General features: G+C 47.2%; 1 protein-coding gene across 1 annotated transcript in view; it reads right to left on the bottom strand.

Moving 5' to 3' along the window:
• LOC116839072 (relaxin receptor 1-like) overlaps positions 1 to 20,523 on the bottom strand; it is a 41,845-nt gene extending 21,322 nt beyond the window's left edge. Inside the window, exons 1-7 of the mRNA XM_032804726.2 lie at positions 19,977 to 20,523; positions 5,822 to 5,968; positions 4,970 to 5,059; positions 4,126 to 4,231; positions 3,001 to 3,072; positions 1,744 to 1,815; positions 1,251 to 1,322 (exon numbers count right to left, since the gene is read on the bottom strand). Coding sequence (XP_032660617.1) covers positions 1,251 to 1,322; positions 1,744 to 1,815; positions 3,001 to 3,072; positions 4,126 to 4,231; positions 4,970 to 5,059; positions 5,822 to 5,968; positions 19,977 to 20,025 — 608 coding nt within the window. The 5' untranslated portion in view covers positions 20,026 to 20,523. The remainder of the gene's footprint in view (positions 1 to 1,250; positions 1,323 to 1,743; positions 1,816 to 3,000; positions 3,073 to 4,125; positions 4,232 to 4,969; positions 5,060 to 5,821; positions 5,969 to 19,976) is intronic.
• Positions 20,524 to 20,760: the final 237 nt, after the last annotated feature.

Below are 20,760 nucleotides of genomic sequence, written 5' to 3'. Positions count from 1 at the left end.
CTCACAGGTTTAGCTCTAAATTGTCCCTGTGAGAGGTGGTTTCTTCCCTTTCTCCTTGACAGCAGAGATTCAAGTAACATCAGCTTTCTCCTCTCCTTCACTGCCTGGTCCCTCCCGCATCCATTTTCGCCCTCCCCGCCCCCGCCCCGACCCAAGCCAGAGGAGATGAGTACATAGACCACCCCTTTGAATTTCCACCCAGACCATTCTGGCTAATGTGCTTGCTCCGAGTTCAGAGTCTGGCTTCTTTCACAAGCAGGGGGCTGCTGGATTTTTTTTCTTTTGCACAAAAATAAATGATAAATTAAAAGTCCACTTGAGGAATTTGAGATTTAAAGGCACATCCGGCTCCCCCAAAGATTTTGTGGCTGATTGAGTGAGCTGCTCCTCAGGTTTTTTCTAGGCTATTTAAGGGAGAGGTTGGTTGATCATGTGGCAAATGATGAGGACGGACCTCTGAAGGGCTGGGAACCTGGGAAGTTCTCTGTCCAGGCTGAGCTAAGCTCAGTAAGACAGCCATCTTGCAAAGCAAACATTATTGTTCCACTTTGCTAGTGATCCCTGTATGGGCTCCAGATGCAGCACCACAGACCGGATGAAGAACTGCCTGGGTGATAGGAGATAGAACTTCCCAGCACTTCAGAGTCCCATCCTCATAATTTGCCACATGATCAGCCAACCTCTCCCTTAAATAGCCTAGAAAAAAACCTGAGGAGCAGCTCACTCAGGGTGGTCCAGGGTGCCAATCTGCCACAAAGTCTTTGTGAGGAGCCAGATGTGCATATCCACATACCCTGCCGTGCCTGATCAGACCAGTATTTGGTCATCTAGGTCAGTATCCTGTCTCCAATAGTAGCCAGCAATGGATGCTTCAGAATGTGCAAGAAATCCCATTGTGGGCAATTATGGAGTAACCTGCCCAGAGAAAATGTTTCTTCCTAACCCCATAGGTTACCGGTTGTTTTATGCCCTGCTGCGGAAGGGTTTATATCTCTGATATGCTTAATCCTGTCTGATATCACTGTGATGTTCTCCTTATTCCTATAGAGGTCTAATCCACATAGGAATCTTGCTAAGCTTTTGGCCTCAATGACATCGTGTGGTGTGGGGAGAGACAACTGCCTAGCCTAATGAATCCCACTGTTCGAGTATTATCCCTGATATTCAGGCAAATCTGGCCTTAAACTCAATTCCATCCCCTTACTCCTCATTGGACCCCTGGGGGCCACCCAATGGAAAGAGGCACTTACAGCCATTCAAGATTATGCAGATCCTGGAAGACTCTTGGCTTCAGCTCCGTGATGTTATTGTGACTCAGGAACCTGGAAGCGTTAAAGAGAAGAGAAGAAAAGTGACTGTGAGTTGATGTTGTTGGTTAAACTGGTTTTTATTTATCATCCATTCCCCGCCCCAGCAGCTCCCCTCAGCTTTGTTTTAGGGGTGTGAATGGAGATATCCTCAAGTCATCTGCATTTTGCAGGGGCAAGCCTGATTTGGAATGAATGATGCGGGAGGGGAACATGAGAGAGAAACATTTGTAAGAGCCAGAAGTCCTCCCTCCCCCATAACATGGTGCTCTAATTTCAAACATTGTTCTTGCTGGGGATGGTGGGTTCAGCCACATATGCTGCTAGACCACATGCATTCAGACTGCATTCATTCTGTGCTAAGAGGGCTGAAACACAGAGACTGGCAATAGCCTCCTCTCCCCTGCGACCCACAACACAAAAACCTTGTACTCACAGCATTTTAAGCTTGAAAAGTCCAGCAAAAGCATGGGGCATTATTGACTGGATTTCGTTGTACTGTAAGAGGCTGTTTACAAACAGAACAGAAATATCTCAGTGTTAATAGGGTTTCCACAGTGCTCCCAGCCCCTCCTCGTCCCCAGGAATGAATAAAACCTGTTTCACTTCTGCACAGAAGTACAGAGTGCTAGCAGCCCTGCCCACCGCTCAGAGAGATCAGGACTAAGAAATAAAACAGTTTCTTGCACAGCAATGTACAGCACTCCCATCCCAGCGCTGGGAATGGACCACAGTGAAGGGGAAGATGTTTTTATGGATAAAAAATACAGGACTGGCAGTCAGGAGTTGGGGGCTTGAGTCCTGGCCCTGCTAACAGACTTTCTGCGCAACTTTGGGAAAATCACTTCCATGTTCTCTGCCTCAGTTTTCCCATCTGAGGGGCGTGAAGATGAAAGAACAAATAAATGCTTGGAAATGGTTAACAGCAGCTCTGAGATCCTGGTGCACTAGAGACAAGCATGGCACTACTATTATTACAAGCAAGGACGCTAGGGCCGGGATCCAACTTGAAAGAACGAAATCGCTTCTGAGTGATCTCAGATCATAAACCTGCCAGTGTGTTAGGCTGGAAATATCTTGTTTACCCAAGTGAAATGACTTGTAGAAAAGGTGCTGGAGTCTTCCAGGACAGAGAGCTATTTGCTGTTTTCCCCTCTCTCATTTAACAGCCATGCTGGACTCTGAACCTCCCAGACCCCATGTTAGGTGAGCAAAAAGGTCACTTTGATTCCTCACCCTCCACTTAGCACATTATAATGGAAGCAGTGCAGGAAGGGCCGATGATATCTATGACAGATACCCACTGACTTCAGTGGGCACTGGCTCAGGCCACATAGAAGCACTGACAGAGCCAGCCAACCATGGCTCAGTGATAACTAACTAAGGAACAATTGTAAACAAGGGCTTACCCAACCCTCCCATTTTCTCAGCTCCTCTGACTCTGAAGCCGAACGCTCAAGAGGTGTGATGGTGGATTATTAAAATGAGAAAAGCCACAGCCTCTGAGGTCACTGGGCCCCTGCCAGGCTGAAGAAGTCAAGGTCATCATCTCTCGCCTAGCCAAATTGACCCTGCATAATAGGGGCTTATCCTTTTAAATGTGGTGCTGCTGACTCAGCAAATGTGCTACTCTTCCCCCGCCCCGCCTGCGCCCTTGTCGATGATCCGGCCGCTCTGAGGGGGTGGTACTCACAGCTTCTCCAGACTTCTGTACATGATAAACTGGTTGTCCCACAGTGAGTGGATTTTATTAGTCTTCAGATCTCTAGGGAGGAGTGGAAAGAAAAATCAGGGACCACGGATCAGGAAATACTTTATGAACAATTAAGAAATGCAGGTCTCTTTACTCCCACTAGCCTCCCTCCACGTAAAGTCCCCCCTTCCTATCTTATCTGAGTGACGTGTGTGAGACATGTGGCTCTTTGCTATCCGTTACTGATCGCATTTGCAAACAGCACTTCTTGAATTGCTGGCATCATTTTTGACACCTGAGGGTTTTGGGTGCTCCCCCCCCAACCCAGTTCCTGTATGCAAATGGTGTTTGCATGCTCAGACTGAGTAGCCAGGCTTATTCTGCCATCTGTGAATGCCGCTCAGATGCCATGACCCCAAAATGCTGCATGGCCCCAAATATCAGACATGCCAATTTTTTAGGCAAGGTTTACAGCCCCTGGTAGAGCTGTGTAATACCTGCAGTGTATTCATCCTTGGAAGAAAGGGGCTAGAGAAATGCAGAGGGTCCATTATTTAATGTCAGGGAAAGACAACAACTCAGTACAAACAAATGGATGGGAAATTCATTCAGTTTGATGTCAAAATCTTCTTGCCTTCACAGCAAACACTTTGCAGTTAGGCTAACCTGAGGAATAAAGCCTGGGGCTTTGGCCCAAAGGATCACAGTTTACCAGCATCTCTCCAGCTGTTAGTGGCTTAGACCTCTCTAGCCTGATTGATTGGCACAGAGCACCTGGCAGCAGCATCTCCAGCATTAGAATGCAGCCTCCTGTGTTTGATCATAGAGGATTAGGAAAAAGCTGAGATTTGAGCATCTGGGGCATCCTTAATCTAAGAGATAAAAGTCTCCTTGTGATAATCCCAGACTCAGTTTGCTAGATAACATAAATTTCTCTGCATTATCACCCTTGGAACTAGCTTCCTCTGCCGCCTTACCACTAGGTGGCACTACCCCCTTGATGATTGATGCAATGCAGCACAGTCAGATAGGCTAAAAATTGGAATCACCAGGGCGAATTTCCCACTGGCTCCAATTTTGCAAAGAAAGGGACACGTTTACCCCATGGTGTCCCCTGTTACTCACAGCGTTGTCACGTTGGAGGAGACCCAGGGGACAGTGTGCAAGTTCTGGCCGGTGCAGTCTATCGCCCTTCCCGAGCACTGGCATTCCTTTGGGAACCGGTCGAGCACTGGGGACACACACAAGGGAAACAGTGAGACTGAAGACAGACAGGATCTCAGTGTATGGCTGGGCAGGTGAGCAGATAAAAGGACAAACTGGTGCACAGAGAGGGGTCAGGGCTGGCTGGATATGTCGGGGTCAAAGTGGCAGGGGACGGCAGACACACTCCTAAAGAGCAATGCGGGAGCAGTGGAAGAATGGAGGAGGTGATGAGAGGAGAGGCAGGATGTGTGTAGGGAGAGGAGACAGAAAGAGAGAGATGCTTTCTTGAACTTCTCAGGTCTGGGCTGGGAATCTCGCAGGGCCTGCCTTGGTTGGGGTATTTCAGCACATTCAGGCCTGGACAGAACCAGGAAGACTAAAAAAGCAGATTCATCCAGGTGGGAGTGAGGGAGGGTGAGCTGAACTCCCCCAAACCTGAGCAAAGCTCAGTCTTAATTTTGGGTGGGGCTCCACGGTGAGATTTACCAACTTCCCAGAATCCCACCTTTAAAACTGGTTCAAACCTCACAGGGTCATGAGGTAGCACCTTTGCCATGCAGGGACAACCCTATCCCACTCCAGGTGGGAGTGAGAGAGGGGAGTGAAAGAGAGGGATGATGAGAGAGGAAAGGGGGCAGAGAGAGCACAAAAGGGGAGGAAGTGGGGGAGACAGGAGGGCTTGAGCAGTAGCATGGGGAGGCTGGGGAAGACACAGTAGAAGTGGAGAGAATACAAAGCCAGCCCCAGGAATGGAAGTACTCACCACAGACTGGGGTCTCCTCTTTCTCAGTGGCTCTGCTGCTCTTGGTCTGCTGCATGTCATCCAAGATCTGCAGCCACCCGCTATTATCCACTAGAAAAGAGAAGGCAGAAGTCATGCGGGTTTGTCTGGCCCCCCTTCTATTCACAGCAGACTCACTCACTGCTCCTCCTCATGTCCAGCCTCCCCCAGGCTCGCCCAGCCCCACTCTAATTCCTGATCTTAGCGCTAGGAACCACGCGCCGCTTGCTTGAGAGACGTTTACATCAGTGCTGGGTCTGAACCAAACGCCTAGCTCAGAATACCCCTGAACTCGGAGGGAGGGAATTCAGAATCTGAACTGAAGCTGGTTCTTGCCATTGGAGCCAAACCTTAGATCCGACTCCCCTGAAACACGGGGTGTTCAAAACCTGGATCCAGGCCCATGTTTGGTGACTTCGGCCCATCTCTAGTTTACGTTAGTTCCTGCCCACTGCCTCTTTGACTCTCTACTGTGTCCTGACAGGATATTCCTTTTCTGCTGGGTCTTACATTCCTACATTTAAGGCTGGGGTGATCTCTGTCTAACAACCCTTTACCTAGACATCTCTGTCATTATTAGAAAGTCAGAGGAAATTGTACTCTCCCACTAAGAGGTTTATACCTTTGGTGTTAGCTGCAAGACAGCCAGGTAACCATAAGTGACCCTTAAAGTCCGCCCTGTGTTCATGTTCCCAGAATCCCCGTGAATATATTGGTGGTTCTGGATCTGGGATTTCCAGGTCCATCTGGTTTATTAACTACAGGGCATCTGCCTTTGGTCTGGCGGCCAGGAGAAATGAAAAGAGAGGGCAGGCTGTGAGGGTAGCTGATTACCGCAGTTCTCTTCGTCGGCTCCATTGTTGCAGTCCTTCTCTCCGTTGCAGTGCAGGAGCTGGGGTAAACAGACAGACAGGTTGCCACAGGGGAACTGTCCCAAAGGGCAGGAATAGCTGTCCAGTCTGGAATGAACCAGAAGACACTCTGCCAAAGGAAAGCAAGACACGGTCAAAAAGCATCCTTGAACAGGCCAGTCCCCTGTCCTTGCCTGCGGCTGGTTTAAAACCCACCTCTCACCCTTGGCTTACTAGTGCTGATCTTGCCAGGACATGGTAACCCATCACTGTATGGTACCCTGTTACTGCACGTTAGCCCAGTCCCATCTGGCATGACTTATCAATGGGATTTTATCAACACCATCCCATCTGGACCATGCTCCTTGATTGTTCAGATGTCTCCCAGTGCTCTGGCAGGGCCTGAGAACTGCAAAGAGGAGACATGCCCTGATACTGTAAGAGCATGAAGAGATGTCTCACCATAGCCAAGAGACATTTCCCCTCCTCCCTCTCAAATGAGAGAACAGGAAACAGAAGCAGTAATAAATTCTGCACCGCCATCTGACGATTCCATCTGGGACAGCGGAGGCATCTCAGAAAACGCTTGCAGAAAAATCATCATTATGAAAAAGAATCCAGCTCAGATCAGCAATGATGGCAAGACGTGCCCATCAAATGGCTGTTTTGTGGCCGATGTGAAAGGCATACCACAAAATCTCCAGGATAGTGAATGCTAATAGGTGCTGCTATTAAACCGGATTATTGCTATTTACTGAGAACCATACAGCTTGCTGCTGTACATTATGTAAGGGGAGAGCTGGTTCTTGTGGTACAAAGCTCACAGTGGCACTATGTTCAATACAGACACATGGTCCCCTCTTGTAACTTGGTTAATTTCATTTTTAAATCCTCATTAACTGCTGGGTGAATGACCCTTGAAATGCCTGCCAGAAGATGGGTTATCTTTAGGAGGGATTTGGTTGGTCATTGAGGCTGAAGTCCCCTAGGAGATTGGGTCTCATGGGGATGGATAAGGCACATTGAGGGGATGAGGAAGGAGAGCCATGCTGTGCCTGCTCTGAGGAGAAATAGAGGTCATCGGTCTCCAGGACTGTCAATCCACCATCTTTCCCCACCACAAGAAAACTACAAAGGAGGACACAAGACACAACACTGTCCCAGCAGGTCCAAAGTGTCCTCCCTCTGGGCTTCGGGTGGCGGGACTGCTCCGCAGGACATGGGCCATGCTCGGTGAGGTATGTGTGAGCTGACGGGGGCCAGCAACAATCAAGAGAAGGCTCTTCAGGCAGGAGGTCACTATGACTCCTACTCTGTTTGGAGCTGAAACCCACTTATGTTCCAAGGGGAAGTAAAATAACTCCTGCTAGGTTATACATCAGATCTCCAAGGCTGGCCAGGTTACTTTCAGCTGACACTGGGTCACTCCCCAATGAGACACAAAGGAGTTGGAGATCTATTATACTGAGAAATGGTGGCTGCTGTATCCTTTAGGTCACTGAAAATCAGACTGGAGAAAAGACTGTCGGGGCCAAACCTGCAGTGGCCCGGGGCTGGACTAGATGGGACCTCGGCAGAGGAGCAGGAGGTGGCTTGACTCACACTGGCTGCTCCTCTAAGATGGCAGCAACCTCAGGAAAAGGTGTAGAGGGACCCTCTGGTGTGGGGAGTGACAGCCTCTTCTTTGGAGTGGTTCCAGGTGGCACGGCAGAGAGGCAGCTTAGTGTACAAGAAGAACTGGGAGCAGGAGGTCTTTCCATGGAGTTATGTACACCAAGGAAAGCAGAAGAGACTCAGACACATTATAACTACAGTATAACAAACCAGCTCCATAGCCCTCTGGAAAAGCCACCCTCCCCTGAGGTGCAGTTCACTCCCTGTGATCATTAGCCCAACTAACTGAAACCTCTACTTTGCTGAGCCCTTTCAGTCAGGCAGGCTCTGAAACGTCAGCTAGAGCTTCAAAGCACCCCAGCCACTCAACTCTGTTCATTAATATCCTACAATTAACTGTGTCAAAAGCATTCTCCGGATCAAGCAAAGTGTTTCCATGCACTCGCCTTTGATCAGGGCCCGAGGAAGCTATCGCAGTCTATGGCTGTGACAGAACAGTGTGAATAGCCCAGGCTTGTCATTCAAGGTGTTCTGCTGCTGCTAACATTCCCATGGATAGCGGCTGATGATCTGTGTTTAACACTGAAGACACATTTATTAGCTGATTTCATAATGTGGGGCAGTGAGTGTCATTTCTACCTGGCAATGGATGTGCTTTGGGTGGTTGGGTCATTTCTCCCTTCCCCTCCCTCCCCGAGTCCCACGGATTCAACTGGTGCATTTTACTGAGACAATTATGACCCCAGAGGCAAGTTGTAATAGAAAGAAGAGGAATGTGACTACAGGACTGGCAGCAGGTTCAGGGGTAAGTGATGACACATGGAATAAGTCGGTGTTGAAGCCGGCACTTAGTCTGAAGCAGTCCCTGCCCCAAGCAGCTTGCAGTTTAGCTTGGACAGCAACAGTCCAAACAGTCAGAGGTGGGAGAGAGGCATCAGTCACAGTCAAAGTTGGCCCGTGGGGGTGGCAAGGGGAATGAATTTTAAAGGGAGATCTGTGAGTCTCAGAGAGGAGCTGCAGGAGAAGACTGTTCCAAGTGTAGGGTCACGTGGGCGGTCTCTATACGGGGAGCAGGATGCAATAGAAGCACAGACAGCATGCTATGTGCTTGGAAAGCTGCCACAGCTGCAGGATAGCAGAGAGGGCGGTGACCCTTTCCTCCCTTCCAAGTGCCCCTCTGAACATGGCTTTTATTCTGGGTCAGTCACAGGGTTATCAGATTCCTAGAGGCTAACAGAATTTCTCCTACTGGTGTTGAGGGGAGTTCACAGATCAGCAGGGCCATCACAATACTGTTCCTGGCACCCCTGCCCCCCTTCCTCATGCCTCTTGGGGAAGATTGCAGCCGGGTTTTGCAGCAGGAGTCACTGATTGAACTCTTCGACAGCAAAGATCCCAGTTTCTTGCCACTGACCTCAGTGACCAGGGAAATGCAGAGAGTGTGCTAGAGCCACAGAATTGATTCTAATCAGAATGGCCCTTCCGTGAAGCACAGACATCTCTTGAGCGTTTGGCCCATTTCTAGAGAGGTGCTCCAGAGGACAAGGAAAAGGAGCAGCTAGAACTCAAAGCAGTTTGCAGACAGGCTACACCCGAGAAGCTGCCTCTGATTTACTACGCCCGTGGCTAACTACAGCAGGGAGCACACAATATGCACAGTGAGGTTATTTATAGTGCAAAATAGCACCCAAAAGCTGCTACACCTTGGACAGATGCAGTCCCTAGCCTGAACAGTTTACAGTCTCACAGTTTGTCGTACCCAAAGGCTCAGCTGCATGAATGCATTATCTTTTTACAGGCTGATGCTGCCTGGATCGAAAGTATTTTTCCACATTAACTCAGCGTTTCAGCAGCCTCTCTGTAACAACTGGTTGGAGCAGCAAAACAGCAAACCCTGGCTGGGTCCCCAGCCGTATATCGTCCACATGGGCCCTGGGGACCCGTTAACCTTTTATCAGATTTATTGATGCATCTGGGACATTTGTTCTGAGGGAAACATGGGCCCAAAATGCCTGCAACACCCGCTGGAGCTAATCAGGATGATTAAAAGTGTTTAATATTTGGAACGGCAATAGACTTTGAATCCATGAATCTTTCCCTAAAAACTGGAGCTTTCCCAAAAACCACTGGAGAGAGCTACATCCATCCTAGGCCATAAAACTGATCCGAACAACATTTCTAACAGCAACAGCCCGTGCTTGTCCTCCTTGCTGCATCTTAAGTTACAACACAGAACCATTTGTGGGCAAAATTGCAAATTCTTAGAACTGTTCTAGGTAGAGCGTGGGCATTTCAGGCATGTTCCAGAACCTGAGAATTAATTCACCAGTTGGGATCAAACGGAACCCCCCTACACCGCCACCCCGAGCTCTTTCTTTCCCGTTTTGAAGGCAGCATCTGACGTTAGCTGGGGAGTATTCAGTATCACACGTCAATGTCTGGGCATCTCCAACAGCTGGGTCTGCTCTTCTTCCATCAGAGCTGGAGGCACCTCAGGATTCCATTTCAGGCTCTGCCTGGGGTCAGCGTCTCCATTGCAGAGCTCTGAATATGTAGTTCTCTTATTTAAAGTGAATGTATTTATCTAGGCTCAGATCAGACATCAAGATGCATCTATCCTGAACTCCAGACACCACCTCTGCCCCAAAAGCCTGGGGAGACAGATGGGTCTTGTACTCTGCCTTGAAAATCAGCAGGATCAAGCCATTTCAGCCAAAGCAAGGAGTCCGTTCCAAAGTGGAGGGCTTCTTACAGAGAACACTCTGCCATCAATTAGCCTCCTCTCTCCTATACCAAGGGGGTTTGAGCTTGAGAGCCCCCAATGCCACAGAAGGAGGGAGCTGCCTCTGCAGCATACAAGTTCCAAGCTATTCAGGGGGCTTTGGAGGTAAACACAGACTGCCCCTGGAAGCCAACAGGCGGCAGCCAATGCTGACTCTGGAGCCCTTATGCCACGTACTTCCAACAAAATAGACCACCGTCGCAGTCTGACAAAGTTCCCTATGTAGGCCACGTTGCAGCAGCGTAATATGGAGGAGACAAAGACATGGCTTTCGGTAGCAAAGTCCATGTCAATAGCATGCTCCAGGCCAAACAAGGATGAAAAAAGCCATTTTGGTCACTGCAGCTCCACCAGCCTCTAACAGCAACACTGGACCGATGATTACTCCAGACGGCAAACTAACCACACCTAGCAGACACACCCAGCAAAAGAAGGACTTCCTCTGCCAACCAACTCCACCACAGTTTTACCTGCATTGACTTCAGACATGTAGCTCTCATCCATGCCCTGGTCTCAGACACTGGGCAAGGCTTTCAACAGCACAGACTGGATCAGATGAACTGGAAATATAGCTGGGTGTCATCACATCTCCCCATCAGCCCTCCCAACAGCCCCATACACTCATTGAACAGGAGGGGAGGCGAGATGGAACCCAGCCCCTTAGGGATACTGAGCAATTGCTCATCACCAGTGTCATAAACAGATAGCTACGGGTTAATGTTTCTTTCACCTGTAAAGGGTTAACAAAGGGAACCAAACAGCTGACCAGAGGACCAATCAGGAAACAAGATTTTTAAAAGCTCACGGAGGGAATGTTTGGGTTTGTGTCCCTTTGTCTGTGTCTCCTGTCTGTCTCTCGGCTATGAGAGGGATCTTTCTATCTTCAAGCTTCTAATCTTCAGTTTCCAAGTTGTGAGTACAAAGGTAGAAAAACAATAGGCTTTTATTGTTTTTTTGTATTTACATGTGTGTAGTTGCTGGGATGTTTAAATTGTATTTCTTTTTGAATAAGGCTGTTTATTCATATTTTTCTTTTAAGCAATTGACCCTGTATATTGTTATCTTGATACAGAGAGCATTTTTATGTCTTTTCTTTCTTTTTATATAAAGCTTTTCTTTTTAAAACCTGTTGGATTTTCTTTTCTAAGTGAGGCTCTAGGGGATAGAAATCCCTGTGCCAGGATTACGGTCTCTCTCAGGGAAAGACTGGGAGGGGGAAAAAGAAGGAGGGGGGAAGGTAAATTGCCCTCTCTGTTTTGTAATTCAAGGAGTTTAAGTACAGTAATCTTCCAGGATAACCCACGGAGGGGAAGCCTGGGGAGGAAGTAAAGAGAAGACAAGGGGAGGGGGGTTATTTCCCTTTGTGGTAAGACTCAGGGCATCTGAGTCTTGGGGTCCCCCAGGGAAGGTTTTGGGGAGACCAGAGTGAGCCAAACACTGGAAATTTTTGGCTGGTGGCAGCTCTATCAGATCCAAGCTGGTAATTAAGCTTGGAGGTTTCATGCAGGCACCCACATTTTGGACTCTAAGGTTCAGAATTAGGAATTATGCTTATGACAACCAGCCATTGGGAACTTTCAGTAAGGAACGAACAGAGCCGCAAGATCATCCTTGTCCACTCCTGCTACTTTCTGTAGGAGTCTATAGCCTCCCTCAATGAACAGTATCAGAGGTAGAGCTAACAGTGACAGTATGGACATCTGCTTTTCCTACAACATGATGGTGAAAATCTACCGGACTGATAGTCCTGGAGACTGATGGTCCACAGAAGAAGTACAGCCCAGGTAGCACCAGGATAAGTGTCCCTCAACAGTGTGACCAGCAGGGTGAGAGGAGAGTTCAATCTCCATGGTTCAGTCAGTCCATGACTTCTGTACTAAACATGCCTACAAGGGAATCGAGAGGTGTTATTTGTATTTTCAGTGATGCAGATGCCTGCCCACTGGGAGATGGGCCGAGACTCACCGTTTATTTCATGGAGGGGATGGTCTAGCTGTCCAAGCACAGAACTGGGTGCCAGAATTCCTGAGTCCTAGGCTTGCCTCTGACTTAGGGGAAATCATTTCTCTCCAGAAAAGGGGTAATAATATTTCCCTCCCCCATAGGCAAACGGTGAAGGTTAATTCGATAATGTTTAGAAAGGGCTTTGAGGTGAAAAGCTCCATGACTTACTGACAATCCTCAAACCTTCTCTGGGTCCTGATCCCGGAAATGACTGTGAAGTGCTCTCCCAGCACGTTCTAATAGATCTTGAATTTCACATCCACAGAAATCCACTGGAGGCACCTTGATCAACCCCAGCTTTCTGGATCCCTTTCAGTCCCTGCTAATGACACCACTGTATTAATCATTGGCTGTGACCGACTGGGAGGCGGGTGTCAATCTGGATGGAAGGGAACAAACTTATTTGGGGTCCCTCACTTCAGAGCCTGAGATACACTCATGGCTAGAACATCCCGAGCAGTTCCCACAGATTGAATCCAATCTTAATGCACCACCAAGTTTCCCTTCAAATACAGTGGAGGGTATTGGTTGCAAAAAATACTATTGAAGAGCAACAGGAAAAAACTGCAGTGGCCGATTACAGCTTTGTCCTCCTGGGGTTAAAACACTGCAATCAGGAGGTTTGGGCTGTACTCTCACCTCTGCCAGGCTTGATCTCAATACAGCTATGAACAGCTGCCTGGTCATGTTTGTGGAAAGCTAGAGACAGCAAACAAATGGACAAACGTTTCAAAGGATGGTTTGCAGCTATGAGTTACATTCAGGCAAACCATTGCCCAGCAAGGACGGCTCCAAGTTATTTTCAGGTGAGTCAAACAGTGCGGCTCTCTCCTCTCTCTTACTTTCCATGCTGCACCTTTTGTTGCACTGTCCCTGCCTTTGAGTGCCAGGAGTTTTTCTGCAAGAGATGAAGCCACAAATACCAGAGGGATTAATAATGGCTGGGGATGCAGATGCTGACAATGGGGAGTCACATGGCCCTTTCTGTAAGAGTCAGGGCTTACCCCAGTCTCCCTGGCCAATTTTTTTTCTCTTACCAATTTTGTACAGTGCACTGTGCTTCTGCTCCCTGTTGCCCAGGGCTTTTTATAAATTGTTTTGACATCTTTGGGGATGACAGCGGCAAATATATCTATGCAAACCAAAGGTATGCAAAACAAATATGGAGGTATTATGTACACACTCACAATCCATGAAAAGAACTTAGCTAATGTTTCTCTGGAACTCTTAAAATATATCCCTCATCTTATATTCATTTTTTGCAAGCTCTGTAATTTTACTTATGTTTTATTACAACATTATTTGAAGTGGCTTGCACAAATCGTTGTGTTAATTGTGTGTTTGGCACAACTTATGCTCCAGGTGAGATTGGAGTATATTTATTGTTTCACAGTGCAGAAGAAGCTTGAAAACATACAGATCGATACCTCATGAAACAGCATGACTGTGCCTCAGCTCTCTCTCACTATGAATGAAGCAAATCTGTGTGTCACCTCTAGTTCAACGAGTTGGACAAAGAATATCTTTTCTCTTCCTATAATACAGCAGATGTAGAACAAACAGATGGTGCAAGAGTCGATGGATGAGTGGGGCAAGCATACTGTGTTGTGCTAAAGACCTTCTTTTTCTTTTCATGGCACTAGAAGAAGATCAGAGATTCCTAAAGATGCAAAGTTTCAAGATATCATCTCATCTTCTCTCTTGTTCTACAAAACACACTGATATCATGTAGAAAACCTTCCATCTCTCTCTTGAGTCATGCCCTCCTGTATCAAAGAATGGCTAGCAGTAAAGGTTCAATTTTCTAAGGATGTTCCCTACCCTTAAATGCGGAGGGGAACAATACTAGGGTTTGATTGCTAGCATAGGGCCCAATGCTAGAACTCTTACTAATGCATGTAGACCCAGGGATTTAAATTCTTATGTGGTGCTTACATACCAAGGTGTTAGTCACCCTGTGAATACCGTAGCTAGATTATAGACACAGACTTCCTTTGTGCGCTTGGGTAAGTCGCTTAACCTTTCTGTGCTGCAGTTCTCCAGCTGTAAAAATGGAGATAATAGCACTTCCCTACCACACAGGGCCATCGTGAGAATAAATACATTAAAGGCGATGAGGCACTCTGATAATGGGGGCCATATAAGTACCTAAGAGAGACAGGATGTGTAATATCATGGATCACCAGGTGGACTGATGATTAAGAACAATCTTACAAACTCTGTTGCACTCACTGTACAGGTAGTTAGATCTTGGAGAAATGTTCAGTTTTAGCGGGGGAGAAGTTTTTCCTATATGCTGAACAGACCACCCGTAAATTTTAATTCTTGCCTGAATCTCTCTGATTTGAATAGTTTCTAGGTAAGCAGCTTCTGCCTTCAGGGAAACAAACACAAATATTGCATTGTGAGTTAAAGTATTTGTGGAGAACACTCAAATTGTCTGGAACACTATCTTACTCAGGGACACATCTTGTCAGTGACAATCTGCTTCACGTACCTCAGATGGCGCTTGCATGAACAGGCCAGATTCAACAGACTTTGCACTGTTGCTAGGCTGGGCAGCTGGCCACAATTTTGAGGGGGAAATAAATGCAATCCATCATTGCTTCTGAAGCTAAAAGTTTTAAGTGAGTTGGAAAGGAAGCTTGAGCAGAGAGGTATGAGGACTCTGGAATATAGTCACAGAAATGGTTTTATATTGTAAAATGAGGAAACTTCCCCCACATGTCAAAACTGTTAATCACAGGTTTTATTCTTCAAGAAATGACAGCCTCACCATTGAAGGTGCAACATGGGGTCTGGATCAACAGTCTTGGAAAGTTAGTAGCAATCAGTAACAGAAAGCTTTGTTAAATGTATGTCTCAAATGGGGAATACTGCAAGAAGCTATTGCAAGATGCAAAACGACACGTGTTAAAGCATTGGCTAAGGCAGACCCAAGTTCGGACGGCTCCCTTAATTTTCTGCAGCACCTGCCCACTTGTAGGGTTGGAGCCTGGAATAAAATTAAATGTAAGTCAGGTGGAAATGTAAGGGTCTCTTTCTAGTGGCTCTGGTGCGCTAATGTTTTTCATTAAAAGAGTTTTATTTATTAAAAATATTTGATGTTGGCAGGTTTTAGGCAGTAATAAACATCAGCGCAAAATTAAATAAAAATGAGACGTTGTGTCAAAACAATAAGGTTTGGGCCATATTTTGCTGTAAAGCTTCTCAGGGTAGCTGGAAGTTGAGCCTTGAAATGAGTCCCCAGGCAAGCACTGCTTACGTTACTTAAGCCAATCATCCCCTTCCCTTACATGGGACCATTCTTACGAGCGAGACAAGCAGGATTTGGCCTTGTATATAGGATGACGTTTGTGTGTGGCCCCTCCAGTAGGCACAGAAGACAAAAGCTCTGCCCCAGGGCCCCATCAATGCTCTTTTGGAATTCTGGGCTGGTAGGGGGCAAAATCAGCTCCCAACATAACTCAAGCAGCGAGGGATCTGCTCTAAGTTCCAGCAGCCCTACGGACATGAATGGATCTGCCCTAAGTGGTGCCTGTACCAGAGTCATTCTTTCCTGACTTCCTTCCAGCCCCAGCCCTGAGTTGGCTGGCACAGGCCAACCGCAGGTGTCTAGTTGCTGTGTAGACATAGGGACTTTTACAAGCCCTATCTGTTGCTGCAGAGGTGCTAGAAACTAATGACCTATGTGCACCTCTTCTAATCTGTCCTGAGGACTCAGCTGGTCCCTCCACAGCATCACTCACATGAAGAGGTGCTGGCAATGGTTCCAGGGGGTCTGACAGCAGCGTCTGCGATGTCGTGACCAGTACTAGGAGATCCCCAAACCCTTTCAGAGACAGGACGTTCAGGCTGCACAGAATGTGGACAGGGTGGGGGTTCGCTGAACTTCCTGTTAGATTCAATGCTCCCTGGTCTATTTAAGGAGACTTTTAAAATGCAGTCACGATGGGTTTGATACTACCTCTGTCACATCCCGGGTTAACACAGTTGTTACCATTTTTCTCCCCTAATGCTGATCGCACACACTGTACTTTGACACTATCAGGCACAGCTATACAGGTGCCCTGCAAGACAAATAATTCAGGCGTGAATTAAAACACCAACAAAGATAAAGTGCAGATAAAGGATTTAAAACAGAAATCAAGCTGCCAGGATCTGCCGAATGGAAAACCTTTTAAATGCACCAGCACAGCGGCCCTGAGATCTGGGGCAGAGGGCATTTCACTGACCCATGGCCAGAGAGGCCACATGGAACCAGTGAGAGGAGAAAGAGAGACTTTCCTTTGCTCAAAAATCTGCGTCTTAGGTCTAAACTGCAGGAACTTCCCGGTCAGGTGACAGATTTCCCCCTTCTCCTCCTCTGAGGGTTGTGCTATTGTTTGCATTTGCTTTCATGAGACATTCATATTGCCCTTGGCTCCCAGCTGTAGAGGCATCTGGCGCCTGCCCTTTGCAGCCAATGAATGTCACAAATGTCCCACTGAATGGAATTGTTGCTGGTGTTGTGATGCTAGGGCCAAATTCTGAGCTCCTTGTTCAGTTGTTACCATAACGCCTGCCATAGCCCATGGGAGGTTTGGCCCAGTGAAGACTTATGGGTCTGAGCTATGATGATGCTGCCAGGCAGCACTCTGAACTCCATGTGCATTCATTCTGAGTGAGAGCCAGAGCGCTAAGACAGCCCTAGGCCGTCATTCCCATGAAAAGCCCTTTCCCCCTCTGTTAAAGGAAGGGTTTGCTGCATCCTGGGTGGTGCCTGGAGCCACAGCACAAATGAGCCCCTCTGGAGCCAATACCACTTTCTCAACGTGTGGGTTCTTTATGCTGGGATCCTGATTTTAGAGCAACTGCAAATGAAACCTAATGAAACAAGCGCAGAAAAAGAACAAGTGGCTAATTAAAAGGAGAGGAGGCGAGCGGTCGCCAGGGAGCGATGGAGAAACAATAACATTTAACTCAGCCCTTAATACAGCGAACGTGTTCACGTTTACATTGCTGGCATAAGGCTAGATTTGGAGGAGAGTGCGTCCAGAGAAGAAAGGGTAATAATGGAGAGAAACAGTGCTTAACTCTTTACTCTCCTCCTTTCTCCCTTCTTCTACGAAACCTTGCAGCTAGAAGCCCACATATCATCCGCTCTTTGCCCTGGGTTTAAAGATGGGTCCAATTCCAAATATGAATCTCAGATCCACTCCGCCCCTGGACTTTGCGTCTAAGGCCCATCTTGACAGACACAGTGAAGTGTTATTTTATTGCACTCACACATCATGTGGCGGGGGTGGGGGTCCCTGCTGCTGCTTTGTTTCAGTTCATCTAGGGCTCAGTGCAGTCAATGGGAATCTTTCCACTGACTTCACTGGGTTTTGGATCAGGCCCCAGTGGCACAGCTCCTGTCCCTATGTGGAGCTGTGTAAATAACAACAAAGAGTTTATTCACATAGGTTTCCCCAAGAGATGGTATCAAGTTACAAATTGACAGCCAAACCCAAGCTTCTGAGCTGTCCCTTGTGGATCTGGGTTTGGATTGTGAACAGCACAAAGTTTGGGATTTCCCTATGCAGAGACCAAAACCATGATGATTATGCAGCATACGAAAATCTGATGGTGGTAAAAGAACCAGAGAAATGCAGAAAAAGCAGGAAAGAACTAATGGAGAGAAGGAGAAAGAGATGGTAAAGAACTAATACAAGGAGGCATATACATTCTATGTTTCAGAGGAAAGCAAAACACTCATAATATATGCAACCAGTTGTGCAGTGCTGTGTATTAGATAGTTCCTTCCTGGCCTCTCTACTGATCTGCTTGCACTCTGAAGCTGTAATTCTATCGTCCGGATTATTATACCAACCTACAGAGCTAGCAATATTTTTGAGGTCACGTCCTGATTTTTGCCTTGGTGGCAAGCTCACTAGCACTGCATGACACCCCATGGTCTCAGGCTGCAGGCAATGTCAGGCTGGGGAAGCTCTTTCTCAGTTCTGGTTCATGCGGGGCTTGCACCCTGAGGGCTCAGCTTTGGGTCTGGAGTTTGAGCAATCCAAACATTCAAAGTGACGTTCAGTTACCAATCTTCACCTGGTTTCAAATCTGAAATTGCTGCATTCCATGTGTTGTTCACCCAAAACTATAAACTAACCCCAGTCAGCCCAAAACTCAGCGTTAGAGACTCGCATTCCTCTCCTGATTGCCAGAGCCAGGATTAAAGGGAGTGGTTAGCAACAATCTCAGCCAGGAGTGGTTGTTAAACAGAAGTATGGTCTAATGGACTAAGCCCTGGTCTGGGAGCCACACACACCTGAATTACTGTTCTGGCCCTGCCTTCCCCTTATGGGGTGCTCTCAGGCAAATCATTTGACTTCTCTGCACTTCAGTCATTCCGTTTGTAGAACGGCGACGCTACTGACCTAGTTCACAGGAAGTTGTGATGCTTAAGTTACTGTTTCTCCAACAGTAGAACATACTATATATAATCATCTCAGTGTACAGTTCCCTAGCACAGTTTTCCATCTCCTGGGCCTTTAGCCAGATTTTCCTGGACTTAAAACAAACACTAGAACACTACATTGCAAAGGCAGATATGTGACTTGGGGGACCTGTTTCTTTCCCATCAGAAAAGCTTTCCCCTCAGATCAGAACTCTGAGCTGGTTTTGAGTTATATTAAGCTTATTGTACACTTAGTTCAACAAATCAATTCCCCAACAGAATCCTCTCACTTGGTGAAACTTTCCCTTAATCCCCACATCCCCCCCAAATAAAACAGATAATGCAACAAGTAAATACAGATACAGGACCAGAACATGCATACCCTGGGAGGGACGTCTTCTTACACAGAGCCCTTTAGGCCTTGGCATGTATCCCTGCCCTTAAGGTCTGGGTCTTCCCTTTTGCTGCAGGTGCCTGCCTGGCACACACATGCTCAGACTCATATACAATGTGCACATATAGTACACACACCCCTGCCCCTATTAACAGCAAGTTACTCACTGTTAAGGTGTGATGGGCTGCTCCAAAACCAAATCATTTTAAGGGAGATGCTAATAAAAAAATATTTGATTTGAGGGAATGGGGGGTAAAGCCACTCTGACCTTTTCGATGGGTTCAATATCTTTCTGCTCTCCACACCACAGCTGGTGACAGGGAAAAGTTTGCATTGTCATTGGTAAACAGCAAAACAACAAATCAGAGTAAAACTGGCACATAGAAGAACTTGCCACCTTATCCTTTCCTAAAACCCAGTTTTAAGGGTCCCTTTATCATCCTCTTTTAGTCCACTCTGGCCACAAAACTTATACTTGTGTCTGTCAGCTCACCTTAAGAAAATGAAATTAACATGGCTTCTCGAGCTGCTCTCATTCCAATCTAACATCTCGCTTCCTTTTGGACAAGCAACAGAATTGTAACTTGCCATTGTTTCTCCTTCCCTCTCAGACTCCAGGTAACATGGAAGCCCAGAACAGATGACAGAACAGACAGAGATACAAAGACATTCAGACATACAGACACAAAGACATTCTGCTTCAACTAAAGCACTGATGCAGCAAGGAAATAAGAAGACACAAATAGTGGTGCAGATTTTGACAGAAATTAGCCTTCCAGTCTCCATGCAATCCACCCATCCCAGTTATCATGTGTGAGATCTACCCCCAAACCCTTCATTCACAAAACCCCCAATCAAACATTTGGATTTTCTCCCCACTTCGAATAAAGTGAAGTGCAAACGTGGCCACTTACTTGTAACAGCTTGGAAAAGAGAAGGCAGAATAATCAGGAAAAGTTTCATGCTGGCAACTCTTGCGACTATAATCCTAGGCTAGAAAAGTTTGAGAAGTCTTCTGGGTTACTGTAAAGCAAGATGAGGAAGGGGAGGATGGAAGGGAATTCTGGAGATGATGTGGCTCTTCTTTTCCTAACATGTACACGTGCACTCTGCTCTCCCAGAAATGCACACACCAGCCCAGGAGATGCTGCAGGGTTCTCTCTGCAAGGTGCTGTTGGCCTCCGTCAAGCCAAGTTTCTTCCTGCACCCCAAACTAGTGAAAGTGGCACGCAGCCCCAGGACCAGAAGATATTTGCAGTTCCTCTCACCCTCACATTTAAGTTCCTGGGGGTGGGGAATCTTCCTGGGCCACCGGAGTTAGGTGGTCGACATTCCCCCCCCACTTGCACCTTGCTCACCTACCTCTAAGGAAATGGCACATGAACCTGAAAGGATCTGGTTTAAAATGCAAAAGGCTCAATTTCTTTGTTTCACTTGTCTCTGCTGAGGAGGATTCCAAAGGCAAACAACCCTTTAGTCCTTGCTGTATGTCTGCTGATTCAGAGAATTGTGCAGTTGAAAGGAGCTGAGTCTCTGAGTGGCTTCCCTGCAGGATGCCCAGGTCCTGACTAGGCGATGAGAGGAGGGGGTGATTTTTTTCAATGGCACAACGAGGACCTGGCAAGAGGGCCCTCTGCTGGACATGACTTCTAATGAACACTGCTTCAGATCAGCAATGTCTCCCTTCCTTCCGGTTGG

Source organism: Chelonoidis abingdonii, chromosome 8 (assembly GCF_003597395.2).
Source record: "Chelonoidis abingdonii isolate Lonesome George chromosome 8, CheloAbing_2.0, whole genome shotgun sequence".
Classification (NCBI taxonomy): Eukaryota; Metazoa; Chordata; order Testudines; family Testudinidae; genus Chelonoidis; species Chelonoidis abingdonii.
Note: the sequence above shows the minus strand (reverse complement) of the source record. Positions and strands in the feature narration are given on the sequence as shown.